General features: G+C 37.5%; 1 protein-coding gene across 1 annotated transcript in view; it reads right to left on the bottom strand.

The window, feature by feature from the left end:
* Positions 1-3,869: 3,869 nt before the first annotated feature.
* Positions 3,870-27,189, bottom strand: part of LOC124547051 — a 41,038-nt gene continuing 17,718 nt past the window's right edge. Inside the window, exons 3-4 of the mRNA XM_047125081.1 lie at positions 20,448-20,626; positions 3,870-4,500 (exon numbers count right to left, since the gene is read on the bottom strand). Coding sequence (XP_046981037.1) covers positions 4,231-4,500; positions 20,448-20,626 — 449 coding nt within the window. The 3' untranslated portion in view covers positions 3,870-4,230. The remainder of the gene's footprint in view (positions 4,501-20,447; positions 20,627-27,189) is intronic.

Here is a 27,189-nt window from a genome sequence, read left to right on the forward strand (position 1 = left end):
ATCGGACCAGGTTTGTGATTGGATTCAGGATTTCCTAGAAGAAAGAACACAACATGTCATTCTTAACGGTTCAAAATCTGCAGATGTAGAGGTAATTTCGGGAGTACCGCAGGGAAGCGTGATAGGACCTTTATTGTTTACAATATACATAAATGACTTAGTTGACAACATCGGTAGCTCCGTGAGGCTATTTGCAGATGACACGGTTGTCTACAAGAAAGTAGCAACATCAGAAGACTCGTACGTACTCCAGGAGGACCTGCAGAGGATTAATGCATGGTGCGACAGTTGGCAGCTTTCCCTAAACGTAGATAAATGTAATATAATGCGCATACATAGGGGCAGAAATCCATTCCAGTACGATTATGCCATAGGTGGTAAATCATTGGAAGCGGTAACGACCGTAAAATACTTAGGAGTTACTATCCGGAGCGATCTGAAGTGGAATGATCACATAAAACAAATAGTGGGAAAAGCAGGCGCCAGGTTGAGGTTCATAGGAAGAATTCTAAGAAAATGTGACTCATCGACGAAAGAAGTAGCTTACAAAACGCTTGTTCGTCCGATTCTTGAGTATTGCTCATCAGTATGGGACCCTTACCAGGTTGGATTAATAGAAGAGATAGACATGATCCAACGAAAAGCAGCGCGATTCGTCATGGGGACATTTAGTCAGCGCGAGAGCGTTACGGAGATGCTGAACAAGCTCCAGTGGCGGACACTTCAAGAAAGGCGTTACGCAATACGGAGAGGTTTATTATCGAAATTACGAGAGAGCACATTCCGGGAAGAGATGGGCAACATATTACAACCGCCCACATATATCTCGCGTAATGATCACAACGAAAAGATCCGAGAAATTAGAGCAAATACGGAGACTTACAAGCAGTCGTTCTTCCCACGCACAATTCGTGAATGGAACAGGGAAGGGGGGATCAGATAGTGGTACAATAAGTACCCTCCGCCACACACCGTAAGGTGGCTCGCGGAGTATAGATGTAGATGTAGATGTAGAAGACACAGCCTGCCCCTCCCCAACCACACCTCCTTCTTCCCACCCCACATGACACAACCCCTCACCCCAGTCCACTAGCCATACTAAACCTCAGTGTGCATTTTCTAGTTCGTTAAAGGATTTTTCTAAAAGCTAGCAAGTTTTCACCCTTTTTTGTGTGCCTGTCAATGACACATCACTTCTACTACTCAGTGAATGGTCTTCTTTACTCCAGAATTTTACTTACCATGGAAAAGAAGGTCTATTCATGTGTACAGCTGTGTACTGTGAACTTAATCTGAAACTTGTGTAAATAAAGAAAATAAATTTTAAATCATTACCTTGTTTTTGTTGTACATTCTCGACATAATAAATTATATAGCATCCATGTACCAATAAGTAGCAATAACATTTTTTGCAAATAAAGTGAGATATAGAACAACTATGGGAAAAACTCATGTGACCATGAAATGTATAAAGACAGTGTTTACGTGAACAATTACAAAATAATAGTTTAAAAAACAAAGAAAACAATCACGTATCTAAAAAATAAACAATATCATTGTACTGGTAAGTGTTCAGCTGCGGTCTTCAACCAATTTATTTATGTAAAGGTTCTCTCTCACTCTCTCTGTCATTGTCTTTTGAAGCATTATTATGTACACTGCTTATCCAGGTCTGTAATGTAGTGTAGTGTAATTTACTGAAGTAATGTTAAACAGATAATAAGCTAAAGTGTGAGTTGTGTTTCATTTGTAGAAGTGTTAAACCTATGGCAAATAATACGTTTTCAGAATTGTAGCATTTTCCAGCAGAGAGAAAGCAGTATCGCTGCAGACTGCAGTCTGCCACCATTATGTGGCACATTTAAAATTTACATTAATGTTTTACAGGTGGATTACTATCAGCGACGATTATTTACGAATTTTCTTCTAGCAAAGTTGGGAATCAGACACAGGCAGTTTAATGATGAGCTTGCCAGTCATTGTAAGGTATTATGTGGAACTAGACCCTGGCCTCTACTACATCTATATTCGACTTAGAACATTGAAAATGAAAGTGACAGCTAAAAGCATATTTGTTTTCACGAATAATTATCAAGTTGCATTTTGTTGTGTTTTAATCTGTTTGTAAGATATCAATTGTATGTGGCTCAGAATTTGCATAGCATTGCTGAATTATTTTTACTGTTTTATCAGTTGAAGCAATATTACATCACACATAGACAATTTCACTGGAATAATAATAGCAATTTCTAATTAATATAATAATAATAATAATAAACTGAAATATGAACAAATTTTCAAAGAATACATTAAACATAATTTAATCAGAGTATGGGTACATTAAAATTATGTTTATACAAATATTAACTGTTTTTGTAAATCATATACAAGGGGTGTTTGAAAAGTCTGTGCAAAGTCTAAGAGATGGCACTACCAGCGTGTATCGAGGTCATGTTTAGTTAGTAGCATCTCTGGAAAGAACACACACCAAGTTTCAGCCATATTGGTCTATTTCTTTGGGTTTGGCATTCGTGTCAATCAAGGAAGTCGGGTGATTGTCAAAAAATGGACGAAAAAGAATTTCGTATGGTAATTAAACATTACTTCATGAAAGGCAAAACGCCTCAGGAGACTAAAGAGAAGCTTGATAAACATTACGGTGACTCTGCACCTTCGATTATAACAGTTTATAAGTGGTTCCAAAATTTTTGGAGTGGCCATTTGGGCACAAGTGATGCTGAACGTTCTGGACGCCCTGTGGAGGTTACGACTCCAGAAATCTTTGATAAAATCCATGATATGGTGATGGATGACGGAAGAGTTAAGGTGCGTGACATTGCTAGTGCTGTGGGCATCTCGAATGAATGGGAAAGCTATTCGCAAGATGGATTCCGCGATTGCTCATGCTTGACCAAAAACGGAATCGTGTGAAGTGTTTCAAGGATGGTTTGCAGCTATTCAGGAAGAATCCGCAGGACTTGAGCACTGTTTCATTGCTGTGGATAAAACATGATTACATTACTATACCCCTGAGACCAAACAACAATCTAAACAATGGATTACCGAGGGAGAATCTGCACCAAAAAAGGCGAAGACCATTCCTTCGGCCGGAAAGGTTATGGTGACTGTCTTTTGGGATTCGCAAGGGATAATCCTCATCAACTATCTGGAAAAGGGTAAAACTATTACAGTTGCATATTATTCATCATTTTTGGACCACTTGAAAACCGAGCTGCAAGAAAAACGCCGGTGATTGGTCCGCAAAAAAGCACTCTTCCGTCACAACAGTGCACCAGCATACACCTCAGCAGTTTTGGACGCAAAATTAATGGAACTAGGATTCCAACTTGTTTCACATCCCCTCTACTCTCCAGACTTGGCTCCGTCGGACTACTATTTCTTTGTCAATTTGAAGAAATGGCTGGCGGGACAAAGATTTTATTCAAACAAAGAGGTGATTGCAGCAACTAATAGCTATTTTGCACACTTGGACAATTCCTATTATTCAGAAGGGATCAACACATTAGAACAGCGGTGAACAAAAGAGACTATGTCGAAAAATAAAAAAGGTTTACCCCAAACACGTAAGTAGTTTTTATTTTTGCACGGACTTTTCCAATGCCCCTTGTATGTATGCCTGACCCATCCAATATCATTATAAAAGTAATCCACAGATGAAAATATATTTTCCCCCACAGTCACACAATTTATGATATTTAACAAAGCATAAATGTAGATCATTGACACAGATACAAAGGAATAATAAAATTCATGTTGGTAATGAAAGACTGTACCATAATTTTTATAAATAGCTATCCAAAACCCATTTTCAGTTATGGTAAAAGGATTATTGGCCAAAAAAATAAAGACACAGTAAAATATATTTATATTTTGTACAAAACTTCAACATTTGATTGTAGATACAACATCATAATGATATGGTTTAACATCACTTCTCTACCATATTTTCACAAAATAATGAATTATTTGTCAAAAGTGAGTGTTTCACAACAACAAGACTTTACACTTGAGCTTCATACCAGAGTATGTCACTGTTTTACATGAGAGTTACAGAGTAGTTAGAGGGCAGGAAGTCATATACAAACCTTAGTCAGCAAAACTATTATCAGTTTCAAAAAATGATGCACTAATTTTTCTCATACTTTCTTTCTCATGAGTGCACCAGACAAAAGTCCATTGTATACAATGAAAACAAATATGTTTCTAGTATTAAAACCTGTTTATTGCCAATACATATGCAGTTCCCTGTAGCACAGCCATTGTAAGAATATTTCTGACATCAGGTATACGGGCACTTGCCACTGATCCTACATTGCAGAATGATGTAGAACAGCAAGAGGTGCATGCATAAAGTTTGGTTCTTTCACCAATAATAATACACCCTGCATCACACCTCTCAGTACAGTTGCGTTCCAGGGCCCACATCCGTGGACTAGATGTTGAATTCTCAGTGCTTGTTGTGTAGGAGTAACGTCTCACCTATTTAACAATACCCACATGGTTAGTGACAACTTCAAAGAATAGTTTTTATTGAAGTAAGTAATTTTCTGTTAATGTTACTATTCCATTACTAATTCTAAAGTCTTCAAAAATCAATGTAGGTGTTCATTCATTTGAAAATACATTAAATGTTACTAATCTACAACGGCATTTTAAAATTAGTGCTCAGATTATATTGTTTATTATATTGGATGTCAAAGATCAGGTACATAACTCTTTACTAGGAAAGAACTCACTAAGGCTGCATCCTATGTAAGTGACAGAAGCAACTGACAGCACGTGACAGCTTCATAGAGTATAACACAACTGCCAGTATAGTTACGGAAATGTCCTAGGTGAGTGATGTTCATGGCGCTGCCTGTCCTCTGTTACAATTTGCAATGTCTCAATTCAAACATGTCTGAATCTTGTTGCTGCAGCATGCATGGCAGTGAGAGAGACAGCTACAAGTTTTCTCGGCAAAGCATTGGAGAGGACACCACAGAAGCTATGAAATACTTGTCATCCAGTTCTAAGAAAACTATTTAATGAAAGAAAATTGATTCTTCTGCATCTTAAAGATTGATATCTTCACCTGATGAAGGACTGGATTTATTTTCATTATTCATCATAGTTACTCTGCTGCATGAAACTAAGTGAATGACTGCATGAAATTTTTAAGCGTTTGCAGAGGTGCATAAACATAGTTCATTTTAGGCATTACATTATTCCATATTAAATCAATCCAGTATATCGAAATTGTATTTAAAGTTGAGAGCAGATTGATATCTCTTTTCATTCTTGAGATATTATTGTTATATTTGCAGATGGGTCCCTCACAGTGCACTGGAATCCCTGCACATTGGGAATCAAGTAGTTGTAAAAATCATCATATTTCGTAAACAATTCAATATACTGAAATGAGGCAGCTTTTTGGAAATGATGGCATGCAAAAAGAACATATTTTGTCATATGACTAACATTCGACACGTTATGTCAAATGTTTGAGTGGAGCGAAAACAAGACTCCTTATAAATTACACAATGAGTTTTTGTCTGAATTTTCATAGCCAAACGAAGAGTGAGAAATGGGCAGATGGGATATCAAACTGACCAGCATGAGGTTTAGTTTTGCATGAAAATATTTAATAGCATGAAAGCAATCAGGGTAATTAAGGAAAATGTAATTAGTGATTTGAGGAAAAACTGAAATATTTCACGAACAGCTGCTGCTAGCTATATAAATGAAGTGTTAAAAAGTTCATCTCTTCAAGGCTTAGCTACCTTGTGCATACAAAGATACATTGGTGTGATATTTAACTGTGAAAAAGGCTTCCTTCGAATAAGTACGAACTTTAAGAATTTCGAGAACAGAAGAATAAAACTTGAAAACAAAAGAATGAAAGAAATCGGTCAAATATGTTGTGAAATGGTTTGTCCGAAAGAAATAAAATACAGTGGAGTCTATAAAAATGTAGACACACTTTGATAGTTATTATCTTTGGAACAAAATGACATATCATTGCAATTTTGTGTGGTAGTCCAGTGTTTTCTCAACAGCTCTTGGTGCACATTTTCCAGCAGATGACAGTGTACCAATGAATGAAGTAATAGTGTCATTTGGGCAATGCAAAGCCATATTGAGGTGGTACTGGAAGTGTGAAAACACAATGGAGATACAAAGAAAATCATGTAATGTGTACGGAACTCAGCCACTGACCCGTACTACAATTTATCACTGTCGGGATAAATTTGAAGCCGATGGTACTGTTCAGACTGTGCACAAGGATAGGTCTGGTTGACCAAAAAGGTCAACAAGTCCAGCTTCCAGCACTGCTGTGTTGCAACATTTTTCTAGATCACCTCAAAACTGTGATGCATGGTGCATGTGAAAGTGGGGTAAGACGATCAAGGATAAGACAAATTCTGAAGGCTGGAAATGGAAAATATACATTCTGAGATCACTGCACGCTATGAATGAGGATGATCTCGATCGAAGGATGGAGTGCTGCAAGTGGTTTGAAGGCATTCTTTGCAAGGATGAACAATTTTTAGGGATGGTTATCTGATCTGGTGAGGTGCTATTCAATTTGAATGATACTGTAAACCACCCCAACTGTGTGTACTGGGCTCCTGCAAATCCTCATACTCATGAGGACAAACATGTTAATCTATCAGGTGTTCATGTGGGCTGTGGTCCGTCATTGCACGGTTTGATTGACCCATTCTTCTTTGAAGGTACCGTAACTGGTAAGGTGTATTTTCATATGCTGCAAACATCAATCTGAGAGGTGTTTGGAAATGAAAGATTTTACCTGCAACAACATGATGCTCTGAATCACTACCACAGACATGCCACAGCCTACTTGGATGAAAATCTACCTTAACGATGGACAGGTCAAAGAAGAACTGTTGAGTACCCACCATGATCTCCAGACCTTACATCTCTTGACTTCCACCTATGGGGGACCTTGAACAACGAAGTTTGTCATCAGAAGCCAGCTACACTAAAAGAGCTATGAGAAACCATAGAGATGTCCTGTGTGGCTGTCACACAAGCAACACTGATAGCTATAGTTTGCGCAACAGTTCAGCAGCACTGGCATTATTTGGGTGCTAATGGGGGTAACTTTGAAAAGTAAAATAACCTTCCCTCATGCAAAAATTGTAATAGTATGTCATTTTGTTCCATTAATATTGACTATCAATGAGTGTCTACATTTTTATGGACCACCATGTAGATCGGAGAAACATTTGATGTGATTCTGAATGATGCTTGAAATCATTTACAGAAAATTAGGAGCATCAAATGTTTATCTAGTATGTTTTATTCAACATTGGTCATGTGTAATGTATGACCATCCCTTTCATATGGGAATGAGTATTATTCCCACACTCCTTGAAGACACTTGGCATAGTGATTAATGGGAGCTAGCTGAATTGATACAAGTCAAAGGTACTTGGCAAGCAGTAACAGCTTTCCCTCACTGTCATCCTAGTCTGCCTTCTTTAGCAAACTGCACAGAGTTCATAATTTGACTTTCCTTTAAAAAAAAATTTATGATTTACGTATGAAGATTATTTAGATTAATTGAAACACTTGGCATTAACACTGATTGCTGATGAATTAACTATCAGTGAAATTTCATGGTTGTTCATCAAGTTTATTAGGAATTTAAAATATGTGATACATTGGGATAGGTGCGTATACATTTAAGTATCAAGTACTTTGGCCAACCTTAAAAATATACTTTGAGATGCAGTGTAAACAGTATAAAAATACTCAGGTAAAATATAAGAAATATCCAGACCCAAACCCGGGACAAAACAACGCCTTGCATTGCTGGCCTAATACGCTACCATTACACCATGGACACATCTTGTGCAACAGTACTCATTCTTCCACATTTACAGTAGTCATTAATTCTTCCACACTTATTGGCTGTTGACAGTTCTTGGTCATGTAACAAACATTCATAGTTAATTTAAAACAGACATTCATAGTTAATTTATTGATGAGATAATTGATCATCTCTCTCTGCTCATCCACATATATTCGAAGAATTTGTCTGTTGAACTTTGTAGTTGATGATATACATTTTGAAATTCTCTATGAAGGTTCTTCTCTTTGTGAATTTCATGCACAGTGCTCCTTTATCGCCTTATTTTACTAAGTAAAGATAATTTTGCTGCCTTACTCCTGAGCTACTGTATTCTCTGTTCAGGGGCGCCATTTTACAGAAACAGCTGGTCAGATCTAGTAGCCATTTTGTAGCAAGAGATTGCTGTTTGCAAGCAGGAAACCAGAGTGCATTGCCTGATGCTGCCTCTTGTTGCTGGAGTGTCACATATCCAGAAGTCGCTCGCTGTTGCCAGCTTCTGACTCTTACATGGGATGTGGTCTAATACTTCATAATTGAATAAATGTTCACAAAATAATGGACTGAAAATACTCTTAATTTAAGTTTACAAAGTTGCCAGTTAATTTAATTATCTATCCTATATAATACTAAAGTAAGGCACATGGACTAACTGCTCTTTGCCCTGACATGAAGTGGCATCTTCGCCTGTTATGGGCAACTTTAGAAAAACTACCAAACAATGGAATAACTGCAGTTTGGCCTTGGCAGGCAGAGATGGTGGTCATGTTGTGTGAGTTGTGTTTGCTTGAGAGAGAGTGAGAGAGAGAGAGAGCAAAAGCTTTTGTTTCACAGTCTTTTTGTTGTGCTTATCTGTGATTAAGCATATCCTGTATAATGTGAGTAGCATTCTACACTTTTCATAATACTGTCATTATAACAACTGTGTAATCTGAAGACATTCCACACCCTGACTATCAGTTTATATTTGCCAGTGCTTTTCTCCTAAAGTTTCTAACTCCAAAGAGTGTTTCCTGTAGTGCTACACTATCATCACCTCTAAGAGAAATGACTGTAATTGTGTTCTGGTTTCTGATGAGAGTTTTAATGACTTAGTCAGATCAACATCAGTGAACACTCCAACAGTAAGTAAAAATTTGTCTAGAAAAACATCTTGTGTTGCGCAGATGTGCTGGCTACACAGCATCAAAGGATAGGCTTATGGAATTAAAAACTGTATGAAAAAACTGTGACAAATTAAACTGAAAAGTTACTCACATGAATTATTTGGAGATTATCATATATGTTGAGATGAGGCTTGGTCAGAAATAAGTAAAGCAATATGTATGGGTTTACTGTTAATATAATATGAGAATGTACTTAACAAAAGTGTTAAGAACTGCTACTAAAGCAACACTGATCATGTGGAACATATGACCATCCCTTTTGTGTGGGAATGAGTATTATCAGATGTAATGCGTGTAGTTATTGAAACATGAAATGAATCTCAACACACCGAAAACAACATGGACTTGCAACAACAATGCCATTGTACACTGTGTCAAATGGTGGGCTAATGTTGACAGCAATCCTGAACGAATGAATATAAATCAAAATTTGTACACCGTCTCACAACTTTTGATGATCAGCCATGGCACAAAATGTCTTTCTGGAGTGCATGATTAGTATAACAATGTGCAGACCCTCTGATGCAATACGAAAGACAATTGTTGAGGATATAAAACTTTATCAATGGGACTGGGAAAAATTACAGATTTGATTCATTTTGTCAAATGGTAGACTGTAATGACCCAGGAGATAGGAAGGAAAATTGGATGTAAAGGGGGTGCTGCCAAAGTATTTGTTTTGAATTAAAATGCTACCTACTTTCATAAAAAACAAGCCCTTTGACATCCAAGCTACATTCCTAACCGTGGACTTGCCTGCTCCATAAGATCTAACAGGAAGCAATTTATGACAGAAATAACAGTAATATACAATGCTAGTGAGGTGCTAGTGTTTCAAGAGCCCAGCATTTACCACAAGTAATTTAAAAAGGACTGCACATGACCTGTAAGTGCACCAATACTGACCTGAAAACCAAGTCAGTTTTAAATCAGCAGGCAAGAAAGAAAAACAGGGCTATCCATTTGGATCTTTCTAATATCTGTAGATGTTCATAAGGTAGCATTAAAGTAATGAACTGCTCTACTTTTTTGTTGGGCACTTGCATTGTTTCACTGCATTGTCTACCAGACATAGCATTACTTAGCAGGACAGCTGTCAATGTTGTAATGGTATACTATAGTAGTTTGTTGAACATGATTTTGAATTATGGTCAATGTACTGGTTACTAAATTCACTGGATACCAATGCTACTGTGAGCTGCATAACTGAATGTTTTTGAAAAGTCACAGAAAATATGAGTTGCCAATATTTTGTTATTTCAGTTTAGTATAACGTGACTCATGAATTGAGAAATGGTATGTTCTGTGGAGAGACCCATATAAAACCAAAATTGAAACTAAGTGCCTTATTTTGGGGTAGGTGTGTTACTGTTCTTGCATACATAAGCTTTTCCAGTAACTTCATGGGAGAAGCAAGAAGTGTGACTGGGGAGTAATTATTAATTTCTTTCTTACTACCTTTCTTGTAAATTACAGTGGTATTTTTCAGTCTGCATGGAAATAATAATTGTGAAAGTGATATATTATGTACTTCACTTTGCATGTAGCATGTGCTTAATCAACCATATGCCAGTTCTCTGAGCCTCTTCCATTTCTTTCTGTTGAGTGCACTGTTCATCCAACTGGGGTTGACTTCAGCCCAGTTGTATCCTTCCAGATGTTACTCATCACCTAATTCTGTGTTTCCCTCTTGTTCCATCTACTGTACTGCCGAATGCTACTTTAGGTTGTCTGTTTTTGGTTATTCGTGGCACATGGCCTGCCCAGTTCAATATTCTCTTCTGTAACACTTTGGATGATGTTATGGTGTTTGTATAGCTCTCTAAATTCTCCTTTTTTTCCTTATCTGGTCCAAAATGTTTCCTTAATTTTTTTTCTTTTGAATATTAACAGTTTTTCTTCAGATTTCTAACTGAATTCTAGTGCTTCAATCCTGTATAATGTTACTGGTATAACAGTTGACTGATACAAGCAGATTTTGTAGTTACTACTAAGCATTATTTTCTTTAATACTTTGACAAAACAAAAAAATGTTTCATTTGGTGTTGTTAGATGGGCACCTATTTCTATTTCTATTCTATTGGTTTCCTAAAATGGCTCCCTAAGTACTTGAAGTGGTCAGCTGTCTTGAATGTGAATCAATCTGCTGCCAAAGGCACATCACTTTGGATTTTCTTACGTGTAACCGAATATTATGGTTTTTTTTTTTCCCACTGACATGTAATCCTGTTTTCTCACAATTTTATAATAATTTTGTATCATTCTGAGTAATTCTATTTTGGAACTACTTATTCATCTGCATAAGCAATTCTTGTAATGTTCACCTCCTGCATTTGGATCCTTGTGGATTAGTTTTATTAAGTCATCTACCAATCTTCTGTAAGATGAGGTTAAATAAAATAGATGAAATGGCATACTCTTGTCTCAATCCAGTGAACATCTCGAATTTCTCCTATGCTGTCTTTATATAATGTAGTTTCAGCTATACAGATTTCAACTAATCTAATTAGCTTTGATGGTGTTTCAGATTTCCTCATTATATTTAGGAGTGTCTGTCAGTGTACATTATCATAAGTGAATAAATGATTAAATGTGAATCTATTTCTTCAAAAACCGCATTGGTCATCACCAACTAGTTCTTCAGTTATTAGGGTCAGTCTGTTTAATAGGCACTCTGATAGGGTTTTATAAGTGATATCCAGTACAGCAATTCCTCTGTAGTTATTGCACACAAAGGTGTCATTCTTCTTAAATACTGAGCACATAATTGCAGTTTTCCAGTCTGTAGGTATGGTTTTTGTCATCCAAATTGTTCTATTAAAGATGGTAGTTCTATTTCCAGCTGCAGTCCTCCATTCTATAATAACTCAGTGTATGTCTAGTCTTCTCTATATGCCTTTTATTCTTTAATTCTCTATTGCTTGCTGTATTCCATTTACTGATGAGGTGATGATTTATACATCAGCTGTACCAGGTTCTTTAAATTTAAATCAAGACTGTGGATCACAGAAGTTGAGTATTTGTGAAAAGTATGTCTTCCATTTTTTATTGTATGTAACTCTTGTTGGTCAGTATTTTCCCCAGCTGCCTGTTGGTAAGCTGCTCCAATTTAGAAAATTTATCGAAATATTGTTTTTTATTTTATTTTGATCAATCTGCCTTGCTCTGTGATGCTTGAAATCATCCTGTACTTCTCTTATCATACTTTTATAGCATTCCCTTTCCTCTTGTCTTAGGGTTTGTTGTGTTTCTTACAGGATTTATAGTGTCTCTCTATTTTACTTTTTTGAATCTACATTTTCCTCACATTTCTTTCTCGAACTCTTTTTCGTGGTACTTTATGTTAAACTAAATTTTGTTAGGTCACTTTCTTTCTCCTATAACTTTAAAAGTTACCTCTTGAGTATTGTTTTCAGATGTCTCAATCTGCTTTTGACATCTTATTGTTCCCTACTGACCAGTATAACTTTTGTGAGGTTACTTCCAATTTCTTTTGTAAGTTTTTTTTTGTTGTATTTTCTTCTGCCAGGTTTCCTATGTTGTGTCTAGTATTTTCCATTCTATGTCTATTTAGTTTTCTTTTGAGTTTCATTTTAATTTTTGGATGATTAACATATGGCCTATGTCACAATCTGCACCCCTAAAGCTTCTAATATCTTTAACACTGTTTTGGAATCTTATTTTGGATAGCTACGTGGTCAGTTTCATTCACTAGTCCCCCATCTGGTGATACTGAAGTCCCTAAATGAATGTGTTTGGATTCAAATTTTGTGCTGCTTAGTGTGAGACTATATGTCATTGCAAAGTTTTTAAGGCAAACCCCATTATATGAATTTTCCCCAAGTAAGCTGAAATTGTCAGTGGTTAGTTCGTGAAATTCCTCCTTTCCTACTTTGGCATTAATATCTCCTAACACTATTTTTACATTAGGCCTACTTATTGAGTTGTACATGTGTTCTAGTTGACTGCAGAATTCTTCTTTCACATCCTCCTTATCTTCTATGGGTGCATGTGCATTTAGAAATGTAAATCTAACCAGTGAGTCTGGATTGTGATGTACGATATATGATTATTAACATTTTTGAATTTCTTTATTGAACCATTTATTGATTTATGAATGTAGAATCTGGTTCCAAATTTCATGGCACTGACTGTATCTCTGTACATTATTGTCCTGTCACCTTTTATATATGTGACTGAATACATTGTAGATGTGTGAAGAACAAGATTTTTAGTGATTTACTTGGGATATTTTCCACCTGTGATTCTCAAATGACATCAGCATCACACTCTGATTTTTGACTGATGAGCTGTTGTCTACATCAATGTAGCATTGCTGAAAGACTGTATGGAAATGTAGAACAAAGAAGATAGTATTTGGACTTCATGTACAGAGTGGCAGCACTCTTTAAATGTGGATAAATTTACAATAATACAACCTGATAGTATCCAATTACAGGATCAATGGTAAACTTCACAAACCCATCATATCATTTGAATACCTAGGACTAGAAGGTGATAAGAAATGGGAAATATATTTGCATTATTTGCAGAGAAGGCAAAGAAAAAGACTGATTTATCTGGAGGATTAAAGGAAATTGGCAAACATGTAAGGAATATTGAGTACAAGTCAGTATGTGACCCTATCTAAATTACTACTTCAGCATTTATTGTCAAGTGAGCATGACAGATGACATTCAACATATTCATGAAAGTACTGGTAGAATGCCTGGTCACTGAAGCCCACAAAAAATGGACTAGAGATGCCCAGGGAACTTAAATTGGAATAAAAGAAGAAAGAACAATTGTATAAAGGTGACATTCTTCCAGTAAACCCAGTAATTTAAATTTAGCAAGTCTGTATTTGATGATGATACAGGAACCACGAGAGTGAGATAAGACACCTTAGGGCACAATGCTCAGTATATAGGCACATATTTAATCCTGTGGTTCACACAGAAACAGAACTGGAGCAAAAGTCACTAATATTGGCAAGAACAATCTTCCTCCATGGACTACAGAGATGCTTGTAAATTATAAACGTAGATGTAACTCAATGTGCAACTAGGTGATGGTCAAGATGTTCTAGCCTATCATTGCATATGTACATGCCATTTTAAAACAACACTAGTGAAATCGCACAAATGAGCCAAATACAGAAATGCATAATCAGTTCACTTGTTATGTGCGAAAATAATATGGTAACAGGTGGAACTTAAAAGTATAAATTTTTGTGTACAACTATTTTATATGCAACTGCAAACTATGAAACTTACTTAAGCTATTTTGAGTTCAGACTGTATGACTTGGACCTTAAAACTATGTGGGATGGAAGAGATAAATATGGGAACAAGTGGAGCAAAGATGGAGAATCAGAAATAGAAAAAAAGCAGGCACTTTGTCTCAAGAGGCACAAGATGCAAGTAAAAATTTGGCAATAAGTTCGTTATTTCCTACTTCTTACATCTCTACCTTCAGCCTCAGTTAGCTTACAATGTCCCTCTATTATTGGTCCAGTTCTACCTTACAGACCATTCTTTCTTCCCTTCCTTACCTCCACACAAAAAATAGATTATAATTGTGAACATATATGGGATTTAATTTCGGTTGTCCCACTTCTGTTGTTTTCAGACGGATACTGACTGTTCCTGCCTAAACTGTCAATAAGTAAGCATGCCTCTAGCGTCTCTCATAAAATTTTATAGTTTCACATGAAAAATCAAATTCCTTCTATGGAATATTTTTCAAATGTTCTCACTGTTATGTCACAATCAAACTTCCTAGCTTCTAAAATGGTATCTGAAACCTGCCTTACAGTGTGTACAGAATGATCATTCATGCTTATGTAGCTGAGTGTAGGATATGGGTGCAAAAACAATAGCTTTGTATATGACACTCAGTGTAGCATTCATACATTGCATTAAACAGATCCCAGTAAGAAGGGAAACCCCAGGGGATGTGGAACAAGTCAATATTTACATTAACCCTACAACCACCAAGCAGGGCAAAAATTGCCTGTACAGTTTCCTTCTATTAGAAAATCATAACTAATGTCCTTCTATGTTTAACTTACATTCTCCAGGGCATATTTTGCCCTAGGTTGGTCTACTACCTGTGGCTGTAATTCCTAATGTCTTCCCTACAGCCATCAAGCATGGACAAAAATTGTCTGTACATTTTTATTTTATGGTCCCTTATTCTTTTATTTATTTTATTTACACGTCAAATTGTGTAAGACCGAATTGAGGAGCAAATCTCCAAGGTCCGTGGAATGTGTCAGTACATGAAATTACAATGTAAAAGTAATAACATATAAAAATAAAATGTTTATTAATATATAAAATGTCAAGCCATAAGTTTAAGTAAATGCAATCAATAATACAACAAGAATCAGCTTAATTTTTCAAGGAACTTCTCGACAGAATAGAAGGAGTGACCCATGAGGAAAGCACGTGGATTACTGCTAAGATTTTTGAATTCTTGTGGTAGCTTATTGAAAATGGATGCAGCAGTATACTGCACACCTTTCTGCACAAGATTTAAGGAAGTCCAAAACAAAAACAGGTTTGATTTCTGCCAAGTATCAACTGAGTGAAAGCTGCTTATTTTTGGGAATAAGCTAATATTGTTAACAACAAATGAGAGTAAGGAATATATATATTGAGAGCCCAATGTCAAAATACTCACTCGTGAACAGGGGCCAACAAGAGGTTCGTGAACTTACACCACTTATTGCCTGAACCGCCCATTTCTGAGTCAAAAATATCCTTTTAGAATTAGAAGAGTTACCCCAAAATGCGGTATGGCATAAGGGAATGAAAATAAGCAAACTACACTAATTTTTGTGTTGAATGATCACTTACTTCAGATACCATTCAAATAATAAAAATGGCAGCATTAAGTCTTTGAACATGATCCTGAATGTGTGCTTTCCATGACAGTTTACTATCTATCTGAACACCTAGAAATTTGAACTGTTCAGTTTCACTAATCATATGCCTTTTCTGTAAACTTAAAATGTTGGATTTTGTTGAATTGTGTGTTAGAAACTGTAAAAACTGAGTATTACTGTGACTTAGTGTTAGTTTATTTTCTACAAGCCATGAACTTATGTCATGAACTGCACTATTTGAAACTGAGCCAGTGTTGCACACGACATCCTTTACTATCAAGCTAGTGTCATCAGCAAACAGAAATATTTTAGAGTTACCCATAATACTATAGGGCATATCATTTATATAAATAAGGAACAGGAGTGACTCCAACACTGATCCCTGGGCCACACCCCATCTGACCATACTCCACTCAGAATCCACATCACAGCCATTCTCAACACTGTGAATACTGACCTTTTTCTGTCTGTTGCTAAAGTAAGAAGTGAACTAATTGTGAGCTACTCCCCATATTCCGGACAAAAGACAATATAGCATTTTCAGCTGTTAAATGGCTTCTAAAGCCGAACTGTATATTTGATCGCAAATTGTGTGATATAAAATGATAAATTATCCTTACATACACAGACTTTTCAATAACTTTCGCAAACACTGATGGCATAGATAACAAGTCTAAAATTATCTACATTATCCCTTTCTCCCTTTTTATAAAGCGAGTTTACTACTGAGTACTTTAATCTTTCAGGAAACTGATGATTCCTAAAGAAAAAATTACAAAAATGGCTAAATACAGGGCTAACATGTGCAGCACAGTACTTTAATATTCTGATAGGCACTCCATCATATCCATGGGAGTCCTTAGTCTTCAGTGATTTAATTATTGACTCAATCTCCCCCTTGTTTGTATCACAGAGGAGTATTTCAGACATCAATCTCAGAAAGGTATTTGCCCAGAGAGTTATATGATTCCCTCAGAAACTAAATTTTTATTTCATTCATCAGCAATGCTCAGAAAATGATTGTTAAATACTGTACATATATGTATTGAGTGTCTAAGTGACGAGTTTCATTTTCATTGTTGATTTATAGATGAACCATTATTATTAGCAGTTTGTCACAGTAGAGCAAACATATTTCTTGTGAGCAAGATTTAAAAAACGAGTTATAGAAGCTTGAACGAGTCAGAAATTCTTTCAACTTAGACAATGAATTTTCAGATTTCAGTGATTTTGAGTCGGATCACACAGAAGTTGAATGGAATTCAAATGAAGAAATAGAGAACAATGAAGAAATGAACCATTCTCCTACCGATTCCCAGTAGTTTACAAACTGAGGGCAAAGTTGACAATTTTTCTACAAAAGGCCAAAAATGTGAATGTTTTTGGCCCTATTTTACAACAAAAAGAGTCTTCTGCAAACTCTTTTAAACCATTTTCATTGGAAAGACCATGTTATAAACCATTTAAAAACTATAATTGGTTTTCAAATGCAAGCATATAAGGCCATAAAAGCAGTGATGAGATGGAGGTGCATTCAAAATGGGCTCACATTCTGTTGGTACTCAAATTAAATCTGACATCTTTTACTATTTTCTACAGTTGTTTAGTACTCTCTCGGGAAGGCAATATCTAAATTCGTGATGACTGGAAAGTGACATTAAGTCCAAAAAACTTGAAAAACTTTAAAAAAGGGGTGTCTTCTGTCACGACTCATCATAATATATTTCAGTTCATTTTCCTGCTATAATTACAGAATCAACTGGTTATAAACTTCTGACATTTTTTGGAATGGATTCATGCTATAGAAAATTATTTGTATGTCTTTTTATTGTACGATGCTACTAATGTGCTAGTTTAATTCTGGTTTAAAGTGTAGCATACTTTGTGTTGGCGTAGTTTGTGGTTAATGTGGAACATTAGTGTGCACATGAAAAATAGTATAAATGTTTTAGTACTGTCCATGGTGGCTTAACCACTGCTGGTTTCTTTTAAAGTAAGAAAACCAGCCTCCCCATTGCCATAGGATCCACACCAAATAGCTTAGCAACAATAGCCACATGTGGGTTTCTTCACCATAGGTTTCCAAGCCCGAAAACGTTTCTTTAGACTGGATCCCTAGCTGATAATATATATCTATAAGTGTCAGAGACCAAACCAAGACGACGTCTCTCTCAGGATCCTAAGCTTATGTTTACTTCAAGCTACTTGAATTGTTTACAGGTTTCATTAATTTGCTGTAGAATGTTATAAAGAAGACTATACTGCTGGTCAGATGGTGTCAATGATGACATTGTTTGGGAAGAAATTTTGATAACACTGAACTCAAATAGTTACAATTTTCAGATGTGATTACTTCAAATTATTATTACAGCAAAAAGAAGAGAAAACTATTCTTTTTATTGGATTGCTTACTCCATTTCATTTTTTATAAAAATAATTTTGGAGAGCAGAATAATGTACAGATGTCGTTAAAAAAAAAAAAAAAGAAAGAAAAAGACAGAGAGAGAGAAGAAGAAGATGACGATGAAGAAGAAAAAGATTACTTACTTGCAGTTTTCCTGACTCAAGCTCATTTCCTAGTCATCAGGACTTTTGCTATTATCTTCCACAGAGAATAATAAACAATTAAAGAATGTAATGGAAGATGTCAGATTTAGTTTCAGTACCCATTTTCAATTCATCTCCACCTTGTAGTTCATTTTTAGGGCCTCACGTGCTCACAGAAAAACCAAAGACAGTTTTGTAAGTGGTTTAGAACATGGTCTTTCTAATGAAAGCAGGTTAAATGAGTTTGCAGAAGACTCTTTTTTTTTTTTTTTTGTAAATGTGGACCTAACATAGCCATTTTTGGCACTTTTTGAAAAATTTTCATTTTTGTCCTGAATCTGTTAACAACTGGAAAGCAGTGGGAGAATAAAATGTTATAATATAAGACCCTGTATTCATATGTTATTAGCGAAAAGTTACAGGTGTGTCTGGCAGTTACTTTCAAAGGGATAAACTGCTAAACTTCACTTAAAAAAAAAAAAAAATTCAGTTTTTTACATGGATTAGGGCATGGTCTTTCTAATGAAATAGGTTTAAAAGAGTTTTCAGTGCGCCCTTTTTCGTAAAAGTTGGCCAAAAATTGCCATTTTTAGATGTTTAGAAAAATCTTCAAATTTGCCCTCAATTTGTAAGCTACTGGAAAGCAATAGGAGAAATAATTTTTATATTCTATGATCTTGTGTTGGTAAGTTATTATGCGCAAAGTTTCCGGTGGATCCCACAATTACTTCTGGATATGTAAAATACTAAACTTCACATTTTTTTCGAGCATATATATTTTTTCGAATGTCTTTGTTTCAAATTATTCATAAGTAAATTGGTCAAGAAATCTCTTATTATTATTATTATTTCACTTAAGAGTGCACAAAATGTTGTACAAGATAACCTGGGTTTGTTTCTTTCAAAAAAATATTGCTGGAGATATGTCTAAAAATTGTTGAAAACTCAGGGGTGCAATGTTGATAACTGTGACATGGGGTCAAGAAACTGGCTATATCTCTGCAAGTATTAAATTGGCAAAAGTAAAACTTTACCAATGTCCATTGGGAGTATGTACGAATGTTTACACAAAAGTTCAGCAAAATCTGTTATGCTCATGTGGGAACTCTTTTCTGAAATTAGACCACATTGGGTGGAATGGCATAACTGCTCATGCCAGCAAGGATTCAAATTACAGAGCAATTTATGGGATGAGGATTAGAATAAAAAATTCAAGGAGCAGATGGGATGTACAGGAACATATAACAAAGAGGTAGATGAAGGAAGGGAAAGGACAGAATGATAAATTACAAAGAAAAATCAAAACTGAAGGAAGGTACTCAAAGAAAGCATGAGAACAGAAGACAAAAATCAATAGGACTTGTGCTTCTATGAGAACATCTACATGAATTTTCACAATCAAGTATCGCTGAAATACTAATTAGGAAACATAGTGTTTATAGGGCAATGCAGTGGCACATTGGAGGAGGGAAGGGTTGGGGGGGAGAAAGAAACTGACTAAAAGTTTCCTTTAACAGCAGATTGCTATTCACCATATAGAGAAGGAACTGAGTCACAGACAGGCACAATGAATAGGAATGCTATTTCACTGTGCCTGTTTCACTACCACAAAAACAACGCCCAATTTCAGGAAGAGGAAAAAATATGGTATAGTTGGATGTTTTTCTTCCAAGAAAATGATTTAAACGTCAGTATTGCCTAGGTTTTTAACTGGAACTTTGTAATGGTTACTCACAAGTCAGCATTCATCTTCCAAAATATTAAAAATACTCCACACACCCTGGTCTAGGGCCCCACATCGACACAAACTTTCGTATAGTTGTCCTTGCACACAAAACAAACAGTTAATGATGTGTGTGATAGTTTCTAATGATTTATGCAAGCAGCACTGAACACTGTTGCAATTTCTCCATAAACAATTTGAATATTACACATGCTATACAAACACAGAAAAAAATCTCACCATGCACATTCGACGTTCTTTCGGACATTTTGTACCCAAGTCATGGGATGCATTAATTGAAAGGTTGACACAAGGGCCTGTAGGCTCCATGGATTCACACTGATAGCACCAGATTGGTGGCAACTGCTCCGCTGCTTTGGTTGTCACATGTTCCTTTCCAGAAAGAAATTGTGGCTCAGCTGGAGAGAGAGAGAGAGAGAGAAAAATACACATTTAGGCTAATGGTCAGTACCAGGTACAAAAATTGAGTTACATTTTGACTCCTACACATAAAAACATTGAGAAAAATCTGCTTTATTCTTTAAGAATATATAAGAACAACAGAGATGAAAAATTTACTCACGGTTTTGACAAGTAAATATGCTAAGTACACAAGTCTTATACTATGATTCCCTAAATCACTCGAAGTAAATATTATGATAATTTATTTGCAAAATCCATGCTGGATTACCTTACATCTTATTGTTAAATCAAAGTATGTTTTCCTCCTTGCCCTTTTCTGCCTTTTCTTCCATTTAAAGTGAAATGCATTATAAAAGGAGACTTCCCAAAAATACATTACACATTATTATGGTAAGCCAAGTAACTTTTATTGAATGTTGCACTACACTTTCAAGTGACACAAATACATGACACTATTTTTCAACATAGTCACAAAATCTCTATAAACAATAATTAGAATGTTCTACTAGTCATTCAGTTTCTCAGTGATAGAAATCTGTTCTTTGGTGACAAGGCCATTCGTTACAAAAATCATTTTGTCCCAAGATGTTCTTTCAGCTTGTCAAACAGATGGAAATTGCATAGTGCAAGATATTCCTTCCTTCCCAATCAGCATCATCCACATCTGTGCATCCTTGGTCAAACAATTGGCACTATTTCATTACGGATGGACATGTCATTGCAATTGGTGCATACACTGCCAGAATTTTCACAGTGATTATGTGTACATTTTTGACATTTTGCCCACAAGAACTGTAATGTCACACATACTTCAAATTTGGAGTGTTTTGATAGCACAATGTGATGCGCCCGTTACCAGTATTGCAGGAGAATTGTGTCTGCAAGGAACCCAGAAGACACACTCACTTCTGACAATGCACCACTCTTGTTGTGCAATGGCCTTGGCATGGGACAACATACACTAAATGACAAAAGTCATGGGCTACCAATATCATGTTAAGCCACCTTTTGCCATACATAGTGCAGCAACTCAACATGACATGGACTCGATAAATTGTCAGCAGTCACCTGTAGAAATACTGAGCCATGCTACCTCTACAGCCATCCATAATTCAGTGCAGGATTTTGTGCAAAAACTAACCTCTTGATTATGTGCCCTAAATATTCAGTGAAATTCATATTGGGTGATCTGGGAGGCCAAATCATTTGCTCAAACTGTCTAAACTGTTCTTCAAACCAATTTCGAATAACTGTGGCATTTTCATCCATAAAAATTCCACCATTGTTTGGGAACATGAAATCCATGAATGGCTGCAAATGGTCTCCATGTTGCTGAATATAACCATTTAGAGTCAAGATTGGTTCAGTTGGCCCAGAGGATCCAGTCCATTGCATGTAACCACAGCCCACACTGTTATGGAGTCACCAGCTTGCACAGTGTCTTCTTGCAATTTGGGTCCATGGCTTGAGGAGGTCGTGCCACACAAGAACCCTACCATCGGGTCTTATAAAATAAAACTCAGACTCATCTGACCAGGCCACAGTTTTGCAATTGTCTAGGGTCCAACATATATGGTCACAAGCCCAGGAGGTGCTGCAGCTGATGTTATGCCGTTTAGCAAAGCCACTCATTGAGTCAGTTGTCTGCTGCCATAGCCCCATTAATGCCAAATTAAGCCACACCGTCCTAATGGATGCATTCAGTGTTAATCCCACATATATTTATGCAGTTACATTAAATGAAGGCTGTTGCCCACTTCATTGTCCGTGGTGAGAGGTAATGCCTGAAATTTGGTATTCTTGGCACACTCTTGACATTAATGGTCTCAGAATACTGAATTCCCACACAATTTCCAAAATGGAATGTCCCATGCATCTAGCTCCAACAACCACTTCATATTCACAGTCTGTTAATTCCTGTAGCGCAGCAACAATCATGCAATCACATTGGACACCTTTTGACATGAATCACATGACTACAAATAAGAGCTCTACCAATGCACTTCCCCTTTTATACCTTGTGTATATGATACTATGGCCATATGTATATGTGCATATCACTATCCCACGGCTTTTCTCACCTCAGTATATCTAACTTATTTTCTGAAGTCCACATATATATGCGTCTTCTTATTCCATGGATAACAGAAGAAATACTTCAGTTGATTGATGAAAGGAGGAAGTACAAACATGTTCTGGGAAAATCAGGAATACAGAAATACAAGTCGCTGAGGAATGAAATAAATAGGAAGTGCAGGGAAGCTAAGACGAAATGGCTGCAGGAAAAATGTGAAGACATCAAAAAAGATATGATTGTCGGAAGGACAGACTCAGCATACTGGAAAGTCAAAACAACCTTCGGTGACATTAAAAGCAACGGTGGTAACATTAAGAGTGCAACGGGAATTCCACTGTTAAATGCAGAAGAGAGAGCAGATAGGTGGAAAGAATACATTGAAAGCCTCTATGAGGGTGAAGATTTGTCTGATGTGATAGGAGAAGAAACAGGAGTTGATTTAGAAGAGATGGGGGATCCAGTATTAGAATCGGAATTTAAAAGAGCTTTGGAGGACCTACGGTCAAATAAGGCAGAAGGGATAGATAACATTCCATCAGAATTTCTAAAATCATTGGGGGAAGTGGCAACAAAATGACTATTCACGTTGGTGTGTAGAATATATGAGTCTGGTGACATACCATCTGACTTTCGGAAAAGCATCATCCACACAATTCCGAAGACGGCAAGAGCTGACAAGTGCGAGAATTATCGCACAATCAACTTAACAGCTCATGCATCGAAGCTGCTTACAAGAATAATATACAGAAGAATGGAAAAGAAAATTGAGAATGCGCTAGGTGACGATCAGTTTGGCTTTAGGATAAGTAAAGGGACGAGAGAGGCAATTCTGACATTACGGCTAATAATGGAAGCAAGGCTAAAGAAAAATCAGGATACTTTCATAGGATTTGTCGACCTGGAAAAAGCGTTCGACAATATAAAATGGTGCAAGCTGTTCGAGATTCTGAAAAAAGTAGGGGTAAGCTATAGGGAGAAACGGGTCATATACAATATGTACAACAATCAAGAGGGAATAATAAGAGTGGATGATCAAGAATGAAGTGCTCGTATTAAGAAGGGTGTAAGACAAGGCTGTAGCCTTTCGCCCCTACTCTTCAATCTGTACATTGAGGAAGCAATGATGGAAATAAAAGAAAGGTTCAGGAGTGGAATTAAAATACAAGGTGAAAGGATATCAATGATAAGATTTGCTGATGACATTGCTATCCTGTGTGAAAGTGAAGAAGAATTAAATGATCTGCTGAATGGAATGAACAGTCTAATGAGTACACAGTATGGTTTGAGAGTAAATCGGAGAAAGACGAAGGTAATGAGAAGTAGTAGAAATGAGAACAGCGAGAAACTTAACATCAGGATTGATGGTCACGAAGTCAATGAAGTTAAGGAATTCTGCTACCTAGGCAGTAAAATAACCAATGACGGACGGAGCAAGGAGGACATCAAAAGCAGACTCGCTATGGCAAAAAAGGCATTTCTGGCTAAGAGAAGTCTACTAATATCAAATACCGGCCTTAATTTGAGGAAGAAATTTCTGAGGATGTACGTCTGGAGTACAGGTAGTGAAACATTGGACTGTGGGAAAACCGGAACAGAAGAGAATCGAAGCATTTGAGATGTGGTGCTATAGACGAATGTTGAAAATTAGGTGGACTGATAAGGTAAGGAATTGAGGAGGTTCTAGGCAGAATCGGAGAGGAAAGGAATATGTGGAAAACACTGATAAGGAGAAGGGACAGGATGATAGGACATCAGCTAAGACATGAGGGAATGACTTCCATGGTACTAGAGGGAGCTGTAGAGGGCAAAAACTGTAGAGGAAGACAGAGATTGGAATATGTCAAGCAAATAATTGAGGACGTAGGTTGCAAGTGCTACTCTGAGATGAAGAGGTTAGCACAGGAAAGGAATTCGTGGCGGGCCGCAAGAAACCAGTCAGTAGACTGATGACCAAAAAAAAAAAATTCTTTTTATTCTCAGACAGCAAAGAAAGAAAGAAATATATTAAGTATAATAACTAGAATATAACTATAATGATCTAGGTATCCGTTATTTTTCTTTCTTCTTTACCTCACATGCTATTCATGAATTGCTCACATTCTTTTGTGTTACATGAGGCACAAGTTTATAAAAGCCAGCATACTAACAATTTTTAAATCTTCCTAAAGTAACTACTTTAATGATGTTATTATTTCTGGAGCTAACCACCGACAGCATCTGAAAAATTTAGGAACACTCTTTCCAAAACTTCAAAATGTTGAATTGCAATGCAAGTGTGGAACTGAAAGTGGTAGCAATTGACAAACTGCTGCCCCTGCGGTCTTTGAAGTCATTCAAGCACTATTACACCACATCAACATCCCAGGCAGTGTCCCCTGTATACCTGTTAACCAAACTAAAACATAAAAGTCAAATAAAGGAAAGATGTCTTGCTGTGAAACAACAATTAACAACTTAATACATTGTCTCAAAGTTGGTCCCATTTTAACAAACTTCACACCTGGTTGCCCGATAGTGTTAGCAATAGGTGTATCACCATGTGGTGCTATTATAAAAGAGGAACACAGGAATTTAACAAACATCATGTACCACTCAGAAACATTTATTGAGCCATTTATTCATGATTGTATATGAAGCTCTGGTCAATAAGACTGGGCACTACTGTTTACCTGATTCATTACCAAGCCACATTACAATGTAATAACATGTACATATTGTCAGGCTGCTCATGGAGGGGACAGGAGACAGCAAAATCGGAGTATGTTTTTAGATGAAAAATGCTATGATAAAGGCAATAACACATTTTACAGTCATAGCATTATAGCTGCGGACCTAATACTTCAAGGCTTGCAGTGGTTATATTGTAACAGGCCAAACTGACTGCCTGTGCAATCTTCCCACAGCTATTCACACTTCCTTAACTCATTGTTAGAACCATGCAGATGCATGAGTATAATAAGGAAGTTTAACACACGGTCATCCCTCAAACACTATGACCTCTACCCATCACACCTAGAACCATGGAATGATAATAATGAAGGAACTTGCTATACACTGTGTGCTGTAGCCACCAGAAAGATCGCGGGAGGCGCACATTGGCACGGCGCGTCACAGACGGTAGTTGCTGCAAGTAGAGTCCCGTCCACCAGAGGGCACGCGAGAATTGGGACGCGACCTCTGCCGGCATAACAACAACAACAACAACAAGAACAACAACTCCGGCAGCATGGGCCGGGCCCAGTCAGTTCACATCGGGCAGGTCTAGCAGACAGTTCCCGGTCTACACTAGGTGAACTGCGACGGAAATGTGAATCGTGTTACTACACAATTGGCGACGAGTAGGGTCGTTCTTTCGCATGTTGCGTCGTTGTTCCGGTTTCGCAGCTTCTCCACGGCATGGAGGATTTGGTGCGGGTTTTGGTTGCACAGCAGACGGAGCTCATGGCCACCATGAAACAAGGGCTTCCGGCGTTGCTCTCCATGCCGTCAGCTCCGGCGCAGTTCCCTCCTCCCTTTCCCCCGTATGACGAGACGGCGGAAGATTGGGACGCACATGAACATCGCCTTCAGCAGCATTTCCAGGCGTTTCATGTTGCCGATGCGGAGGTATGTCGTGCTCTCTTCTTGTCTTGGATATCTCCCTCGCTGTATCACGTTTTGCGGCAGCTAGCGCCGTTGCAGGAACCCTCGCCCTTGTCTTTTGACGCATTGTGTTCCTTGCAGTCTTCATATTATCTCCGCTGCACGCATGTTGTGGCGGCTAGGGTCGAGTTCTATCAATGCAAGAAACAGCCCCATCAGTCTTACCGGGCATGGACAGCTACCCTGCACGGTCTTAGTCGCAAGTGTCATTTCGTCACGGAGCAGTCGCGAGAGTCGTATGCCCACGTTATGGTACGCGACGTCATTGTTCATTCGGCCCCTGACAGGGAGGTCCGGCAATGGGCTCTGCAGTTAGAAGACCCTTCCCTCGAGGAAGTCCTGTCCATTGCTCAATCGTATGAAGTCTCTCACGCTGCAGGTCAACAGCTGGAAGCGTGGTGCGACGTCGCGGAGGTTCAGGGCGGCGCGGCCGCGTCCACTGTGTCCAGGGTCGCCGACGTGCGAGCGGTACAGTTCGGCCGTTACGGCCGCTCCCGCATGGCGCGTAAACAAAATTCCGGCCACCGGCCCCTGTTGCCGTCCTGTGCGTCGTGCTATATATATCATGATCGGTCAGAGTGCCCCCAGCGTTGGGCCGTTTGTCGCAAATGTAATAAAAAAGGTCACATTGCTAAAGTTTGCCGCTCAGCCTCAAAAGAATCGAAGGAAGCAGGTACAGCGGACATGGACGTTGACATTCAGGAAGTTTCATTGGGCCAGGCTCCAGACGCATCGGCATGCAAACTCTTTATTGAGGTGTCGGTTCGGTCACACCGGTTACAACTGCAAGTAGATACGGGCGCGGCAGTTTCATTGTTCAATGCACAAATTTATTCCGAC

The sequence above is a fragment of the Schistocerca americana genome, chromosome 1 (genome assembly GCF_021461395.2).
Source record: "Schistocerca americana isolate TAMUIC-IGC-003095 chromosome 1, iqSchAmer2.1, whole genome shotgun sequence".
Classification (NCBI taxonomy): domain Eukaryota; kingdom Metazoa; phylum Arthropoda; class Insecta; order Orthoptera; family Acrididae; genus Schistocerca; species Schistocerca americana.